We start from the raw sequence: 13988 nt of genomic DNA, 5'->3' as shown, positions 1-13988 counted from the left end.
TTAGGGGGTAGTTAAAAGATGTAAAAACATTAAATCTTTTCGTATAACTTTGTACCATCTAATACGTACTTTTATATAATTATTTTCATAGCTTTTTAAACGATATGCGATATTTTTTTTATTCATATACAACGAACGTCCTATTCTTTTAAAACAGGCAGGGTTACATAATCTATCTCTTACAGACGAGAGAAAGATGACATCATCGATCTTTCTCAGAAAAATTTACAATCACGTTCTGGTCGAAAGTGCCATTAAAGAAATTAGAGATCGACCAATGAAATTTAACGATTCTCTTCGTGACGCATGTAGTATAATTACATGCTTGATACGATTCGCTCGTATATTTACTGAATAGTTTGTGTAAAACAGTGTAGTACAACCTTTAAGCGGCTTTAATTATAACTTGTAATGCGTGAGACAGTCGATCGCCGTTCCCTTTGTGAAAGCTTACCGCACTGACATTTCAGATTGCAAAGCAATACGCAACGTTTCATTTCTGAATGCACTCGCGATTAAAGTTCCAATCGTTTTCCAAGTGTATTCCTATGCAAAGTACGTTTGAGTGAAGTTGGCGAATTTTTTTTTTTTTTAATAAATACATCCTGAACGAGCCGCAGAAATTTCACGGTAAGTGCACGCAAGTAATGTCTTTCAAAATTAAATGCGAATTAGAGTGAAGATGGTAAATGATAAAATTACTTGAACCATACTTTTATGTTCGTTGTATTGGTTTGAAATTCAAGAAGGTTGAAACTAAGTAAAAGTAGAAATACGGAAGACGGTACGTTTGCGTTGATGGTACTTAAATTCTTTGCGCATTTCATGCGACTCCGCTGGGTACGCCGATGAATTAATCAAGTTACATAAAAGCGTGAATGTAAACTTACCGTTTTCAAGGATATAATCGGTGTTAAATACAACGGATATATAAATTGAGCAAGCACCATCGCTATCCTGATGAAGATCTTTGATCTGGCGTTAATGGTAGCAAATAAATTTTCTCGTCGGTTGTACAAAGTCCAAATGATCGAAGATCTAGTTTCGCCGTTGGATATTTGTTCTAAGACAATACTTCAATCGATTATATGGCCAGAGAAATTTCAATCTGGGAAAAAAAACATACGTAAAATGTCAGTGATTAATCGACTAGCGGTATAAAATCTTAAAATTATATATTGCAGCACTAATTTATAATTAGCACTCACTCGCATCGCACTTGAAGCTGTTCCTTTCTCGAGAGCTCACGTAAGACTGCATCGAATATGAGAAAAAAAGAGCACAAGTAATTTCGGTTTTAGTACTCGGAACTGTCTATAGAATCTGGGAATAGACCAGGCAAAATTTACGTACAATTGTACACGTAAATATTTCATAAGCATGTTACTCGAGTTCTATGCGGTTCCAACCCGAAGTGAAATCGGTCTTACATCGTTCTTTAACGTCGACGTATGTCCACGTAATTACAAATATAAATTGTTGCTAATTGATTCTAGGAATAATCGCGCAATACAGCTTTACGAATTTCCAAAAATGAGCAGTTATTTTTTCGAAGGAAAAATTATAAACTATAAATTATAATGATTGATATATTTTATGATTTCAATATTTTGTTGCAATATAAAATAGCGCGTATCCTAAGTGTATCTTGCTATCTGTATTACACAGATTCGTTTAGTATTATAAATAGTATATGAATGTTTCATTATAAGAGAGTACGCAGCATCGATAAATATGCCATAGAAGTCTTGAGAACCTGCATTATACATATAACGTTATATAAAATTTAATGCAAAGAAATTGCTAATTAAACTTTAAAAAAATAATTTTTTATACAATAAAAAACATACGTGTTATTTTTACTTTTGTCAAATATGATTTTAAAACAATTAAAACAATTTTACTTTATACTCACGTCTGTAAAACTGTTTAAAGAAAATATATAAAACTTTCCAGCAGTTAAATAAAGCATCACTTGGCCCCGAATCATACATATTAGCAAGCACTTCTTGCACCCGGCCGACATTTCGTACCAGTTACAATCATAGTATGCATCCTGAACGCTTATGCACTAAAAAATAAAAAAAATGACAAAAATTACGTTAAAAATATATAATTTTCTTCGAGATTGTTTTATTATTTCTTAATAAAATACCTGTTGAGTTAGTTGGTCGCCGATCAAACAATATCCAAACAGCATAACAAGTGCAATAATAGCGAAAAAGGTAAAGGTACAACAGGTCGCTATTTCCGAAATCTCCAAGTTCTAAAAAAATACAATGTACTCGTAAGAACAAATACAGAATGCTTTAAAGTAAAATTTAAGCTTTACAATACTCTAAATCAATTCGGCTATGAATGTTACAGCATTTTGCGATTAATACTAAACATTGCTAGATTGAGTTCTTCATAATAATAATGTGTGGCATACCATTATGACGTAATACAACGAGATCGCTAGTACAATGCTATTACCAAGGAGTTCATCTAAAAGAACAAAATTGAAAGTGTTGTCCACAGATTTTGCCATCCTACAATTCAATAACGTACATTATATCTCAAGTCAAACAGTCAAATTAAACATAAATATTTTAATACGCATGTAAATGCAATATTTCGTACCATATTATTTTAAGATGCATTCGAATGAAGCTGCGAATTCTGTCTATCAGCATAGCTTGCGAATATTCTCCGATGTGCCTAATGCGATACGATAAAATGGCCAATTCGCCACAGATGTGAAATACTAAAATAACTATCAGGCAAATCGCTGCCATGTGACAAATGGAATTGTAGATCATCGGAAACAAGCAGAGATACATCAGTACGTATGCATGAGTGGTGCTGGTATCAAAAAACGGATGAACTCTATACGGTAACATTAACGACTCCGTCTTGTTGTGTGACGCTGAAAGAAAAAAATCATTATTATATTATTATATTAAGAAACAATATAAAATGTGTATTTTATTACGGAAAATTATTAAACGTAAAACAGTTTTTTTTTACGTACAAAAACCAAATGCAAATAACGTACTGAACCTCACACTTTGCCATGATGTAATGCTGAATGCTATTAATACGTTAACAATCAAGTAAATAATACATTCAATCTTCACTTACAGTTAAATAAAAATGGTAAAATTAATCATGCGTCCGTACAGATGGTTGAGAAATTCAAGGTAAACCAAATGATAAATTCGTTGACTGTCATCACTACCTTGCTCTGATTTGCTCTAATTACCGGTATCGGCGAACTCCTATCAGTGCCTCAAATTCGCCATGGTATAACTAACAATAAGTTACGTGAATTTTCATCAGCGACGATGGCGTAGCGTTTTGAGATTTGAAGATCGCAAGTTTTTTAGCGCCACGCGGGAGAAACTTAAATTTAATTTTAGTTCCTTGGAAATCCCAAGGCGCGGCGCCACCGTGTCGAAATCGTGGTACTACTGACAGGAGTCGGCTGTAACCGGCAAACGAAGCAGATTGTGGCAAATCAAGGTCGCGATGGCGGTCAACTAACGGATTCATCATTTTGTCTACCTTGAAGTTCTCGACCACTTATACGGGCACATGATCAACTCACCGTCGTTGTTTAACTGTAAGTAAGGATTGAATATTATTTATTCGATTGATAATTTAACATGTATGTAAGATACGTACTTCCATAGTTCGTTGCCGGAACGTACGAAACGTAAGACGATTTTCTTTAACGACAGAAGAGGCAAGAGCGAATGACGCGCGCGCTATACGATGCCTAGTTTAATAAGTTTCACATACCTTGGCCAGTGGTCATCAAAAGATACACAAGCGGTCTGAGATATAGCAAGATGACCGTGATGAGCATGCCGACGAGCGAGGTGTACATGAACATCTTGGATATAAAATTGTAATTATAGTAAATCTTTTCTTCCTCGGTATTCTCGAAATTTCGCTCCACCAAGTCCTTCTTTATCACGTTGACTACTAATTTCAGCATGTTACTGCAGCGGATCAGCCACATTAGCGGGAACGTCATAGAGTAAGCCACCGTTTCCACGAGATTCATCACCATCAGCTCGAGGTTACCGAAAACGTCGTAGAAGTCCGAATAGGCCATCGCGAGATAAAACGTAAAATGTAAGATGTAAATCGCAAAGCGTACGTACGTTTTTTTGAACGGCCATATGCCTCCGATGGAGAAGATCCGTTCTAAATGAACAAATAAATCTTCGATGTGCTCGGCTTTATTCTGCAATATTATATTTCTGATAAAAGCTTGTGGAAAGTGGTAATAATAATATTAGTTAAATTTATTTGCGAGGAAATACAGTTAGATTAATTACGATTACAATCATATCAAACGCGGAGAAGCTGCCCCGTTCTGACGAAAGTGCCGTGGAGTATCTTACGCGAGCAGAGTAACTTAACTTTTTACTTTCATAATAAATCGTAGCCTTTTATCGGCTGGTTGTCCACCTGTGATTTAGTTCTGTGAATCAAGTTTGCCCCGTGGTCGCTCATGCATGCGACGGTTGATACGCATTCGTCTAAGTACTTACCGTGTCGTTTCGCTATTTTACGTTGCATATTTGATATGTAACAATCTAATGGCCGATTCCACTATTAAAGTTGTTATTAGCTATTATCTTTCCTCGCGCACGAATTATCTTACCGTCTCATATAATGAAAAGCCGCTCCTCTGCTTCTTCGCCAAGTATACTGTACGCCTTCTATTTCTTTATATTTGGTAGAAAAAATTGCTGTGATTGCAATAAATATATGATACGAATGGCCATTAAACTTGTAAATATTTAATAATATCATTAGGAATTATCTTTTCGTGCTGCACATAATTAAATATATCTTAATTTTTACAGAACAGCCATGTAATGGTTACGTGCACAATGCGACGTGGCAAAACTTTGTCAAATAGTAAAACGGACGTATCGGTAAGTTTCGTTAAAAATATGATTTTTAACATGAGAAAGAAATTAGGACTTAACGAAGTCTTATACCTTGACGTTCATATTTCTGTGTTATCTTATCATGGATTTAAAACTTCATAATTATTATTACAGATACGTCTGAGTAATTGGACTTGCTTAAAATAAGAAAAAATATTAATAGTTTCGTGTTACGACGAAGTAATCGGAATTTGCCAAGTGGAATAAACTGTTTCTTCATTGCGGTCGTGAACCAGCGAAAGAGGGAGAAGGAGTTAAATTTAATCAACGTGCCAAAAAGAATCAACCAGTCTCGAACAAAGATGCATATATACTATAAAGATACCGATTTATCTAGTAAACGATACTCTTTCTACCGTGGACTCAGCAGACATCTCGTTAACAAGTGCATTTGCTGTCTAAATTAAGGTAAGTCTCAGTAAAGTCTTTATATTGTAAAGTTTTAATTGTAATTTTTTTTTTTATAATTATTTAAAACAAATTGTGAATAGTTAAATTTTTTTTCTTTAATTCTAACGATGTAATAATCGTGATTGATTCATCAATCAGTTTTAGAGGTCAGGTTGAGTGGTAATATCTAAAGGCACTTAGCTAATAATAAAACACGGTAGAAGTCATATTAATAGTAGCCAAAATATGCCAAAAATAAATTGGTTATATAAATTATTGTATAATCAAGCAATTTTCTTTGTTTTGTTTTTAAAAATCAAATTTGAATTAATTAAAATATGTTAAATATACAAATTATTTTTTATAATAATTAAATGGTAACTTAAATAAGAAACTGTTACTTTATATTTGTTTAAAATAATTATATTTTTTACAACGTATTATCATGTATAGAGATAATTCACAGTTTTTGAAAGATAATAACGCCTCTCTCTGTCATCTCTTTTTTTTTATTATATTTTACATTTATCTCTATGTTTGAGCATGATTAATTTACAAATTATCTTTGCACACGCTTCCGACAATTATTGTTCTTTAATAACGTTACAAGAAAGAACGTAATACTGACAAGTATCCCATAGATGTTTTTAATACCTGTTAAAATAATTTTATTTAACCAAGCTTTCGCGTGTTTAGTTAGCAACGATTATAAATATAGATATTTAAAGTTTTATTTTAAAATTTCGCAAACATATATAAATGATCAACTTACGTCAGTTAAGGTGCTAAGACAGAACATAGTAAATTTGCCAGCTATCAAACAGAGCGGCTTTTGAGATCTTGCCATGCACAGTACTATCATTCGCGCATTTTCCTTTGACATATTATACCAACGACAGTCGTAAAATGCCTCGCACACTTTAGCACTCTGTGAAAATAATATATCCACGTATTGTGAAAAGGCGATTAAATTGCGCATAAATATATGCAAATTAATTTAAGCTTATATATACATGCATTAAATGTAGCTGTATTTTTATTAATTTTTATGAATCTTTTATGAAATATTACCTCAGTTAAAAGGCTTTCACCGACAGTACAATGAGCGTAAAGTATAAGCAAAACTAAGAATTGGAATATCAAAAATGTAACGAGTACTCCTCTTTCACCTTTAGCAAAATTCTGCGACCATACAAATGAAAAAAAAGTAACTGATAACAGTTTGCGATTAATAAATAATGGAAACATTGTAACGTACTGTTAGTTAACAAACGTCACAAAAAAAAAGAAAAAAAAGAAAGAAAATATGAAAAATAAATGTATGTATAAAATATTACGCTCGCATATTCATCGCGATACTAACTCACCGTTAAAATTTGATAACCGAGGATACATACGAGAGAAGTGGCTCCTAAAAGATGTGCCAATAATGTTGCACTGAACGCTTCCCCTATTATTTGTCCCATTCTGGAAAAGTCGGAATTACATGAATGCGATTTATTAAATTAAAAATCGCTAATGTAAGAATTGTCTATTCTAAACTTTAATTTTCAGAGCAACAACTCTAAGTGCAAAGCTGAAAAAGGAATGAATAAAATTGTTTAGCTTAAGCGAAAGTGGAAGAAGCTTGATGAATCTTAGTATTTTAAATGGAATGAAAAAAGGAAGCTTTAAGAGACAACAGGAGTTTTTAACGAGCAGTTACTCTCGTGTACGTGTACATGCTCACCGTAACAATCGTATATGCATGAGCACCACGTGTCGTATCTCACCCTTGCAATCGCAGAGTTCCGTGTTTATATTGTTAATCCTTAAAGCGAGAACTGACATCTGACCACAAATATGAAAGACAAGCGTGACCATAATGCAATCAGCGGCGCTTTGTCCGAAACCACTGACGAAAACGAACGGCATTTGCCAGGCGTACGTAATCGTGTACGCGCGCATGTTCTCCACCGCGTAGAACAGATGGAAGCGATAAGGCAACAGATATATTATTTGAGTTACGTTTTCACTGATCATAACTTCAGGTAATCCTAAGAAAACGTCCAAGTGTGACATTGACATGAATATTAAAAAGGGAAATGGAATATTTCGATTTATTACGTCTTTTTTTTTTTTTTTTTTTTTTTTCTTTTTTTTAGATTGAAAAAGATCAAACACGCACGCAGATTTTTAATATTTGAGAATAGACAAATTATTTTTTTACAAAATACGTGAAACCTTATTTCAAAATCGGAGAATTCCTTTACGATCGAGATACGCCGAGATTAAATAATACGAAATGATAAACGTACCACCAATTCCGAGGATAATAATGATTGGAGTTAAATAATACGAAGAAGCTGTTAGCGCGACAAACGCCGTCAGCAGCTTAACGAAGATCTTTGACCTGGCGTTGTACGTTATGAACGCCTTCACCTCCTCGGCGGTTTTGTAACACGTCCTATCAAAGTCCTTCATAGCTTCCGTTATGACCTCGCCAATTTGACTGTTGTATAACCGTAGCATGCTCATCCGCACGAATATCTGCGAGAACGCCATGTTCTCGGTAAGATTCATGATTACGTGTTCGAGATCGCCGATGTAAAGAAATAGATCTAGATACTCCATAATCATTAGAAAGCTGAAGTAACCGAAATTAATCGAGAAGATAAAATCGTTAGATTTGAAGGGCCAAAGACCTAGCATTGACATTAGCCGCTTGTTCCAAGACAACACCTCGGCCGCGCGATCCAAGTCTTTTTGATCCTAAAAACATTTATGCATATTAATAAATGCCGATTGATCAAAAACTCGCAACTCACCAGCATCATGCTTTATATTACAGAGTTCTTTCCTCGAGAGTTTGCGTGAAACTGCAGAAAATACAAGTGCAAGCGCGCAAGTAATCTCTGTATTAGCATAGCTGTCTATAGAATCTGGGAACAAACGATTACACGGCGGACTGGGCCGAAAATTAAGCATGAATTACACATAAGCGTGTCATCGTAGCCACCTGCGCCCCTAATTCAAAAAGCGAAACCAAATCTTTGTCCTTTAATATCGCTTTTTCTCCGTAAACGGAGATTTTTGTATGATTGCGAACAGAAATTACTGGTAATTTAATCCTGAATTGCGCAAAAAAAATTCAATTCGACGGATTTTCGTCGGAGAAAAAAATATTCTGCGGCATGATCGTGGCCTTAGAGCAACAATTCTCCATTTCGATCGAGGAGATCTGTGTTCTTTTAATCATTTGCTACCAGATCTTTAACTAATTTTTCTAGTGCGCATAGATAAACGTTTAAAGTTTAATCTACGAGTTGTCAGTTAAATAAATACAAAATTGGTTCTTGAATCATAATAGTTTTGTTTAGTATGAATTTATTTGTGACATCGATATCAGAATTTGTGGGACGTAAAGTGCATACGTGCATAATGTGCCACGCGTTGGTTTTCATTTAAATGATTTACATGTATATTATTGCTTCAGGTATTAATTTATAAATTATGTGATTGATTGCCATATACAGTAACTAACTAATTCTACTTCTTACGATTTTTATTTTAATATTTTCATCCAGGAATATTTCTTATACCAATGTACGCAGCATAGATATGTATGCCAGGCAAGTTTTCATTATCTATATTAATAAAAGTGAGATCGTTATCAGACCATGAAAAGTGGAATAAAAATAAGATAGTAAAAAAAAAAGAAGAAGAAGAAAAAACAGTTAACAAGAAATAAAAAGATATTTGTAAGAAATATCAATCTGAAATTGTTTATTATAATTCGAAGTCTCTCATTGACGTTTACCTCTGTAAAACCATATAAAGAAAATATATAAAATCCTCCGCCTGTTAAACGCAAAGTCACTTGCGCACGTAGCATGCATATAAGTAAAGATTTCTTGCAACTGTTTGGAAAATCGTGCCATTTACACTGATAGTATGCCTGCTGGACATTGATGCACTTAAATGAAAAACATCACAGCTTCATTTAAATGTCCCTGTGCGACGTGTAGTCTTAAACTTTATTGATTTTGCTTGATTAATTAAATCTTAATCTGAATTACACGTACCTGTTGCATTAACTGGTCTCCAACGAAGCAGTAACCGTAGAGCATTACAAGAGCGATACTACCAAAAAAACCGAATACAAAAGAAACCGCCAACTGTCCTGCGTCTATATTCTACATTTAGAACAAATTTATTTCTTAATTTAACGTCAGCAGACATTTCTAAGCTGGACGAGAAAAAGATATATGCAAAATGAGACTTTACCACCAAAGCATAGAACATCGAAATGGCGAGGACGAGTATGTTGCCTATTAATTCGTCCAAGAGGACAAGTTTGAAGATCTGGTTCAAGGACCTCGACATCCTGACGTTACAAGGAAAATTATTTCTGCATTTAGACGACACGTCACAATCACGATTAATTTTAATTTAATTAATAACACATTATTTATCGCATATGTATGTATAGTATGACTTATGGTTTACCATATTATTTTGTAGTGCATCTGAACACACGCGCGTATTCTACCGCTTATTTCACCGTACGAGTACGTGGGAATATTTCTAATGCGATAAGACAAAATGGATAAATGAGCGCAAATGTGGAACACTAATATCACCAGTATGCAAATGGACGTCATGTGGGACATGGACATGTAAATCGTGGGGCACAAGTAGAAATACATCAAAGCGTACGTACGAGTGTTGTCCATGTTAACAAATAAGTGAACTCTGTACGGTAAAACGTACGTATTGTTGAGTTCCTCTGAAAATATAATATACATTTAATATGTATACATATGTGCAAAACTACGTCCAATATCGACGTCTACATGTATTTCCAAACGTAATTAATACGTAAAAAGTGATTGTCTTTCTAAAAAAAAAAGAGAAATTAAAAAATAAGGCGTTTAAATAATACCTGAGTTCCCTAAAACAAAAGAGATCAACGGGCTTAGATACAAAATTATTATGGATCCCGTTATACTAGTCACTGAAACTTGCAAAAATATCTTCGACATGTAATAGTATCGATAGTACAGTTCCTCCTCTTCGGCGTTTTCAAATCGACGCTCTTTCAAATCATTCTTGACATTGATGATTACGTCTTTCAGCAAAGCATTTGCACGAACCACACATACCATGATGTACGTGACCAAGTATGCCATCATTTCCATAATATTCATCACCATTAGTTCAAAATTGCCGAGCACGTCGATTAAATTGCCAAAAACCATCACCAAATGCATACTGAAGTACAAAATAAATATCGAAAAGCGAATGTAAGTTGGTTTTAATGGCCATATTCCACCGAAATTAAGTATTCGCTCCACGTAGACGAACAAATCCTCAATGGAACGACTTGAGTTCTGCGTGTTTGTCTGAAAATGCCTCTATCTTTGTATGTTGGATAAGTGGTCATCTTTGTACGTAGAAACAATTATTTTTTCTATCATGCACATTATAATAAATTCGAAATACGGTTAGATTTGGAGAAAATTATTTAATCTTTAATTTCTTTATTATTTTATTGTCAATATATAATTATTTAATTAATTAGCAGCAAAAGGGCAACATAGAATATTGTAATATACACATGATCGTTTTTCGAATTAATTATAAAATTGAAATGTATTATTGACCACGTATCATACTTTCATGTTAGGTCAGTTGTATAAAATTATTTCTCGTGATGTTTATTCAGAACTGAAACTAAAGACGAAATATTATTCGCGACATAACTGTAGTCGATCGATGTCGTTGGTCATTATGCAGGACAATTATATCTTAAATCAAAAATGTTGTTTCAGTTTGTGCAACATTATCGCCATTATATATCTATTATCTTACCTCTCCACGTCAACGAAAAACAGCCATAAGATTGGCGGCTAGAGTCGAAAACCATTTGACCGCAATTATTTTTGTTTGGCAGTCAACTTGAGAAAGCCTGCTGTTTAAAACGAAGGAAAAAAAAAATCTTTAATAGCATGAAAATCAGTTGATACGAAAACCCGACAAATTATAAATATTTTCGGCCTTAAGAAAGAAGGAATATTTGAAGACTACTTTATTGGTCAGTATATTGCGACCTTTTATATTAGCAGTTGCAAAAAGAGCGCGTGTGTCTGAAGATTAATCTGTGTCTATGTATAAAATATCAACGAACTGTAAGTTTATATATTTTACGCACTTATAAGTCTTTTTTTAATGTCATATTCATTAAATTAATTTGTTATACGTACATATGCTATTATCGAGAATAAATTTGTGAATTGTAACGTGTGCAATTATTCGAACTAAGATTAAAGTAATTATACATTTCATTCATACATATATATTTCTGTGTCTTGTAGATAAATTTTGACAAAACACTTTGAATTAAAATTTTTTATATAAATTTGCGTAACACAGACAGATATGCCATCGACGTTTTTAAGATCTGTAAAAGGAATTTGCTTTAAGAATAATGACAAAATAATTTTAAAAATAAATTTACGATACAAACGAGTGGACTTACGCTCGTAAACGTGTTTAATGATAGCATGCAAAATTTGCCAGCAGTCAACATCAATGGTTTTTCAGCTCGAAGCATGCAAATGCCAATTAATTTTGTACGCGAGGACGAATTATTGTACCAGTCAGAATTATAAAATGCCTCGCGCAATCTAGTACTCTAAATAAAATAAGTAATATTACTACAATATTGAAAGATTAATATAGATGAGTACAGATACAAAACTTAATGTTAAGATGAGAGTTATTTTATTTTCATAATTACCTCAATAATGAGGCATTCGCCTACATAGCAGTAAGCGAAAATTGTACTAATTACGCAGCATATGTACAAGACGAAAGCTATAATATTAGCGTCTTCGCCGACTTCCGAATTCTAAAATATATATATATATATATAACTTATATAAATGTAATTAATTTTTACTGAAAAATTAGTACAAATTAATTAATAAATTAATAATAAATTAATAAAAGAAATTAATTAATTTATAAAAACTTATACGTGCGTATTAATTAGGTATCTGATTTCGACATTTGATAGCACTCACCGTAAGCGTGAAGTACAGGGTAAAACAAAGCAAGATAACAGTGCCTAAAGTTTGCTGTAAGCATATCATGTTGAAACTGTCCTCTATAATCTCTGCTAATCTGAAATCGCGTCGTTAGAACACAGGCGATAAATTGAAATTAATTGTTAAACTGTATGTATATATGGGGGGAGGGGGGTGTAAGGAAATGTGTTGTGTGCGCATTTAAATTAATTTCTAAGCGTGATGATATAATCAAGGATTTACGTAATTAGATGATGATGTCGCAATACTATGTTACTTATATGGCGACGGTAGTTTTCGTGATCTCTTAATAAAGTATCGACTTTGCACGACAAAGTGGCAAACTGTCCGCATACATGGAGAGTCATGCTGAGCACAAAGGCATCCGGTCCAGAGTAACCGCATACTATAATCACCACCGCTATCGCCAGGTAGATACAGATGCATGCATACGTTGATGTGTCCTTGATCTCAAAGAAGGGATCAACCGGATACGGCAGTTCATACGAAATATTACCGGACACCGCTGCATACGTCAAGATACATTCAATGTTTTTTATTGCTCTTGCTACATTTGTTCGAAAGCTGTGCCGTTAACAATAAGAGCAGCCTTATTAAAATAAATAACGGCGCGTATTACCCGGCTGTTTGATCAAGAGCGTTTTTTTTGGAAGAAGTTAAGTTTTTATCATCGCCAAACCACGGCGCGGAAGAATAATGAATTGGAACACGGCGCGGCATGTTCGGTTTTGTAAAGTGTAAATAATGACTTGACGGTACAACAGATAATAAACTATAGATAATGTTTTTTAAGCCATTATCATGAAATATAGCTTTCTAAGTCTTACGTTGTACTTACTCGCGCTCCAATTCGAGAAAAATTTCTTGAGGTAGTACAATACGGACGCAAGCCCTGCTATGAAAGTCGAAAATTTCACGAATGCTATTGCGATACGGTTGTAATATAAATACGCCGTTTTCTCCTGCACGTTGTTGTACATTTCCGTCGAGAAATCATTCTCGACGCTTCTCAGAAACTTGTTCATGATTTTACAGCTTCGCTTGCACATAATCATTTTTCCCAATATCATCGTGAAGAGAACGTTGTCTGTTAAATTCGCCACGACGATTTCCATTTGCCTCATGTTCTTGATCAAATGGTTAACCGCCATGGTGATATAAATGATCATATACATAGTGGATAATGTGAATAAAAATTGATTCTCCTTGCACGGCCACAGCCCCAAGCAGCTTAAGAACCTTTTGTTCCAAATTATCAGCTTCGACGCTCGTACTAGATCCTGCAATTCAAAGTTAATCGTTAGATCAAACTGTTCAGGAGTTGGGGTTTGTTTGTTTTAAAATAATGGCAAATTATTCTTTTTTTTTTTTTTTTTTTTTTTTTTCTTGCATCGTTACCTGCATAACTTTCTCCGACTTCGACGCGAGTCGAAGGTGTACGATAGACTGACGATAAACGTATCGTGTCAGCTCCGAGGTAAACTTGCCCAATAAAACGCAAATGAACGCTGATCGTGCAATATAAATGTCGTACATCAATTTTCTTGAAAGATTAATA

General features: G+C 34.0%; 4 protein-coding genes across 13 annotated transcripts in view; 1 reads left to right on the top strand and 3 right to left on the bottom strand.

Moving 5' to 3' along the window:
* Window positions 1–199: 199 nt before the first annotated feature.
* LOC139106822 (probable multidrug resistance-associated protein lethal(2)03659) overlaps window positions 200–13988 on the top strand; it is a 20754-nt gene continuing 6965 nt past the window's right edge. For 5 of the 10 annotated variants that reach the window (XM_070663810.1, XM_070663807.1, XM_070663808.1 and 2 more), the window contains exons 1-5: window positions 2817–3604; window positions 3675–3892; window positions 3980–4122; window positions 4863–4934; window positions 5064–5357. The gene's annotated coding sequence lies outside the window, so the exon portion shown is untranslated. Of the gene's footprint in view, window positions 631–2816; window positions 3605–3674; window positions 3893–3979; window positions 4123–4862; window positions 4935–5063; window positions 5358–13988 lie in introns of those variants that run through there. The other 5 variants (XM_070663811.1, XM_070663809.1, XM_070663812.1 and 2 more) reach the window with 5 other exon arrangements.
* LOC139107024 (putative odorant receptor 85d) lies at window positions 1591–7717 on the bottom strand. Its single transcript, XM_070664233.1, has 11 exons — window positions 7637–7717; window positions 7069–7375; window positions 6707–6806; window positions 6411–6521; window positions 6112–6267; window positions 3784–4234; window positions 2623–2908; window positions 2432–2531; window positions 2156–2266; window positions 1916–2071; window positions 1591–1756 (listed from the first exon to the last, which is right to left on the bottom strand). Exons 2-11 carry the CDS (start codon window positions 7359–7361, stop codon window positions 1706–1708), a joined length of 1815 nt encoding a protein of 604 aa, XP_070520334.1. The 5' UTR covers window positions 7362–7375; window positions 7637–7717; the 3' UTR covers window positions 1591–1705.
* On the bottom strand, window positions 8701–9918 carry LOC139106855 (odorant receptor 47a-like). Its single transcript, XM_070663879.1, has 5 exons — window positions 9828–9918; window positions 9606–9705; window positions 9404–9514; window positions 9139–9294; window positions 8701–8965 (listed from the first exon to the last, which is right to left on the bottom strand). The coding sequence occupies exons 1-5, from the start codon at window positions 9845–9847 to the stop codon at window positions 8915–8917; spliced, it is 438 nt and encodes a 145-aa protein (XP_070519980.1). The 5' UTR covers window positions 9848–9918; the 3' UTR covers window positions 8701–8914.
* LOC139107023 (odorant receptor 13a-like) lies at window positions 11731–13834 on the bottom strand. The gene is made up of 7 exons (XM_070664232.1): window positions 13829–13834; window positions 13275–13710; window positions 12653–12935; window positions 12407–12506; window positions 12121–12231; window positions 11860–12015; window positions 11731–11781 (listed from the first exon to the last, which is right to left on the bottom strand). Exons 1-7 carry the CDS (start codon window positions 13832–13834, stop codon window positions 11731–11733), a joined length of 1143 nt encoding a protein of 380 aa, XP_070520333.1.

This window comes from Cardiocondyla obscurior, linkage group LG12 (assembly GCF_019399895.1).
Source record: "Cardiocondyla obscurior isolate alpha-2009 linkage group LG12, Cobs3.1, whole genome shotgun sequence".
NCBI classification, from domain to species: Eukaryota; Metazoa; Arthropoda; class Insecta; order Hymenoptera; family Formicidae; genus Cardiocondyla; species Cardiocondyla obscurior.
This window is presented reverse-complemented; position numbering and strand designations above follow the sequence as displayed.